This window comes from Nicotiana tabacum, chromosome 19 (assembly GCF_000715075.1).
Source record: "Nicotiana tabacum cultivar K326 chromosome 19, ASM71507v2, whole genome shotgun sequence".
Lineage (NCBI taxonomy): Eukaryota > Viridiplantae > Streptophyta > Magnoliopsida > Solanales > Solanaceae > Nicotiana > Nicotiana tabacum.
The window spans coordinates 93,967,549-93,971,508 of record NC_134098.1 but is presented as its reverse complement, the minus strand read 5'-3'; the positions used below and the strand labels follow the sequence as shown (position 1 = coordinate 93,971,508).

At 35.1% G+C, this 3,960-nt stretch overlaps 1 protein-coding gene across 1 annotated transcript; it reads right to left on the bottom strand.

Moving 5' to 3' along the window:
* Positions 1-2,831: 2,831 nt before the first annotated feature.
* On the bottom strand, positions 2,832-3,558 carry LOC107782231 (agamous-like MADS-box protein AGL61). Its single transcript, XM_016603097.1, has 2 exons — positions 3,483-3,558; positions 2,832-3,220 (listed from the first exon to the last, which is right to left on the bottom strand). Exons 1-2 carry the CDS (start codon positions 3,556-3,558, stop codon positions 2,832-2,834), a joined length of 465 nt encoding a protein of 154 aa, XP_016458583.1.
* Positions 3,559-3,960: the final 402 nt, after the last annotated feature.

Here is a 3,960-nt window from a genome sequence, read left to right as displayed (position 1 = left end):
GTTCTGGGGCCTCATTTTTTGATTTTTATAACCCGACCCTACTTCGATATATCTACGCAAATGACCATATTTTGAGCAAAATCTAATACTTTTAGAGTGAGAAAGAGTGCTTAGTGTAGGGGAGCAACCTTTAACCTATTATCCATCAATTCTTGCTCAATCATTAAGGATTAACAAAGAAAGTCTTCATCCTAAAGGTAAGAATCTATGTCCTAGCTCTCAATTTCAAAAATTTACAAAATGGGATAATTAGAAAGGCAATTTTTGGGTGTGGGAGTTGTTATCTTGCATGCATGTGTTATCAAATAATTTAGGAAGGTTGTGAGCTACAAATGGTATAGAATGGGTTAAGGAATGATGGAATCTTTCACAAAAGGGATTTAAAAACCTTAATGCACACCTAGTGCTTGTTAATATGCTCAAATGAGCTAGAATCATGACCATCTTCCTAATTTTGGTCCAACTTGTTATATTTCTGAAATAGATCGAAGTGCTAAGAGTTCTGGAATGTTTTTGAGTTTAAAGGAAGTTCAATTGAGGTATGTTGGCTAAACTCCCTTCTTCTTATAATCGAATCCCACGGTGTTCATGTCATTGGAGTAAGTCCTTGATCATTATTGAATTGGCTAGTCCTAAATGTGGTTGTGTTGAAGGATGTATGTTCAATATTTATTCTAAATGTTTCATCATGTCATCATGTCATCTTGCCATTTGAGGATGTGTTTTAAAATGTGGAATATGTGTTAGAAATGTTAAGGCTTCATGTCAAGATCGAAATAAAGGTTGTTATGCCAAATTGTATGAAAATCCTCTATGTGCCTAAGATTTTCCAAATTACTCGTATGTGAATTTAATGTCTTGGATGGGAAGCCATATTGTTGTTGATAATGATAATGATATTTGAATGTGGAAAAGGGAACTGGAACTATGAAATACGGCCAAGTGCCAAGAACGACTTTGTAATCATGATCACTAGTGCCAATGAATCGAAAGAATATGAAAGAAGTATGATGTGGGATGATTGACTGAAAAAGGTAACGTCTTGGGTGAGACGGCCTAGCCGATCGGGCCGTTATCGGACGCCATGCTGCAGACATGGTGGTGATTGTGCTGAAAATGATAATTGAAATTGTGGTTATGATTGATGTCTCAAATGAGATGACCTAGCCGATCGGGTCGTGATCAGACTCCGTATAAGAATACGGTGGTATTGTGAATTATGGTATATCGGCACTAAAGATCACCCAACCTAATAACATGGAAATTGACTTGAAAACTTATGTGATCCTTAACTTGATGTTTTAATATTATCTGAAGCTCTTATTGAATTCTTGATTGTTTTCCTCTTGTATTATTATTCATTCTATTGAGATAGTGATTAGTTGTACATACTAGTACTATTCGTCAATACTAATGTCCCTTTTATCGGAAGCGCTGCATCTTTAAATGGATACAGGTGATTCCATAGAAGGCAGTGTTGATCAGTGATAGCAGTACACCTTCCTCCTATCAGACTTGGTGAGCCCCGCCTCATTCCGGGGTCATGTATCTGTTGTACATTTGTTATCACGTTTTGAGGTATAGCCGGGGCCGTGTTGCCGGCACTATCATAACACTCTTTGTATATTTTAGAGGCTCCGTAGATACTATATGGGTTGTACATGGGTGCTAGAAAAGTCAAACAGATTATGTTGTATTTTGATCTCTTGTTCCACTCGAATCATAAGAATGTGTGTATTTTAGACTTTAAAATGATGTAACCAATGAAACGATTTAGTAGTGTATATATGGACTTCCTACTGTTTAATCAATGAATTCATGTCTTCTCTTGAGCATGGGTGAGTTGGGTAGAAAGTATCTAACAGGCTTGCTTGACCGGATTCACTCGGTTGAGCGCCGGTCGCGCTTCCCGAGGTTGGGGCATGACAGAGGCGTACCAAACACTGAGGCGTACTAGTGGAGCGAAAGTGCCGTGGGGCGTAAGCACCAACTTTCTGGGTGTTTGCCTAAGTGTAAGCCCCAATGTTTTGGACCTTTATTTAGGGCGTAAGCCCCGAGAAAGTTTTCAAATTTGAGCCAAAATTGCTTAATAAATCCTTTTCTAAAATTTAAATATTCAAAAATTAATTCATAGTGAGTTCTCAAACTAAAAATTTCAAAAGAAAACATTTTTTTAATTGTTTGTTTTAATTTCATAATTTTTTCTCTTTATCATTTACTGAGAAATAAATATACTTTTGTCCTTTGTGTGCAAAATGCAAAGTACAAAAAGGTTTGACCTCTAATTCTTACTTTCCTTCCACGTTTGCATTTTCCTTCTTTATGCTTAATTTATTTAAAGTTTTTTTGTATTCTTTAATTTATTATTTTGAAGACTATATTCTGGCTATTTGTAATATAATAAGTATTTGTGATCTGTTATGTAGTTTTAGGTTTTTAAACAGTATTATTTTTATTTTTATTTTTTTAATTATTTGAAACTAAGATATCATTTTTATAACTTTACTTATATTCCATCAGTCATTTTTTTTATTACGCATACATAGTAGATATCACCAAAACATCACATAATACCCCAACCCAAAAAAATGATAAACTAGAATAGCCCCTGCACTAAACTCCTGCTATGTGCAGGATATGGCCGGGAAAGAGAGAAACCATGACCATGTTGGTCTGTTGTAGATAGCCTTATTTTGTATTTCTGCAAAATATTATTTGTGGGTTATACTAGTTACATCCTAGTCACACGGCGATAACTTTTATGGTTGCGCCAAGGTTAACCTTTAAAAATAAATAACACGAACGATTATTAAAAAAACTAGTATTAGCTTTTATTCAACTTTCCACTTTCCATTTTCGTAACCATAAGCACGCTCAGTGCCATAGTTCTTCACCTTCAAGAGCAGATCTTCCAATCCCTCCTTCAACATTGAAGCCTCGGTGTAGTTCATCTTCTCTATAGGGTCCTTGAACCACTCTTGTTGGCTCTCCACATTCTTATTCATTTGCTTGAGTTTGCTTTTCAAGTTTAATGCAGAATCGAGCTGGTCCTGCAGATAATTGAGTCGTATGTTAAGTTCTCTAGAGTTGGCTTTTCGGAACATCCGGACATACTTATCATCAATGCCTGGTGATGATGGTGATGGAGTCCTTTCTTCGCCAGCATATTTGTTGATGGTTTCATTTACATTTGGATGACCAAAAGAGTAAGGCTTGCTACCTATAGAGCAAAAGGAGAGAAATCAGTAATATAAAATAGGGCAGGAGGAGAGAAATCAGTTTATCTACTGTTATAACGCCCCCACACCAAGTATTTTTTTTATGATGCTTTAATTTTACGTGAAATTAATTATCATGTTCAAGATCTTGGATTTGCATATTTAGTTATGATTATCTACATTTATACTTAAAAAGTTATATTTGTTGATGGTATACCATGTATATATAGATGACAAAAAAATTATTATTAGGCATATAATTACCTTGTGGACACACGATGATGCCAACTTCAGCACCAGTCATAAACAGCAAGCTCATTTGCTTTCTTGAAGACATCATTTCGGCGTTTTGAGAAAGTCACTTGTCGATTATTCTGATTTTCTATCTTTGCGAGACGAACACTTTTGCGACCCTTAATCAGTCTAGTACTCATTCTCAAGGATAATGATGATATAACTAGTATTAATTACTAAGAGTTACTATGTGATATGAACTTTGTAATGTTGAAGCCTAGTATTTATAGAGTTTTTCCAACATATTGAAGCCTTTGGTTTTTCAATTTTGGTAGTTCATAGATATGAATCTAGTTCATTTTTGTAGGCTTCAACATTACAAAGTTCATATCACATAGTAACTCTCCATTTTTCAAAAGATTTTTAAAATTTATCTCTATAATATTGTAATGGTCAAGTCAATTTCCAGGCCCAGACCAGAACCAGTGGTGATTTGCTATTATAAGAT

What these genes read in the sequence shown, in the direction of transcription:
- LOC107782231 (XM_016603097.1), bottom strand. Translation starts at nt 3,558, where the DNA reads ATGATGTCTTCAAGAAAGCAAATGAGCTTGCTGTTTATGACTGGTGCT. An exon ending in CATCATCGTGTGTCCACAAG is followed by an intron (nt 3,221 to 3,482) that starts GTAATTATATGC and finishes TTTGCTCTATAG; the next exon opens with GTAGCAAGCCTTACTCTTTT.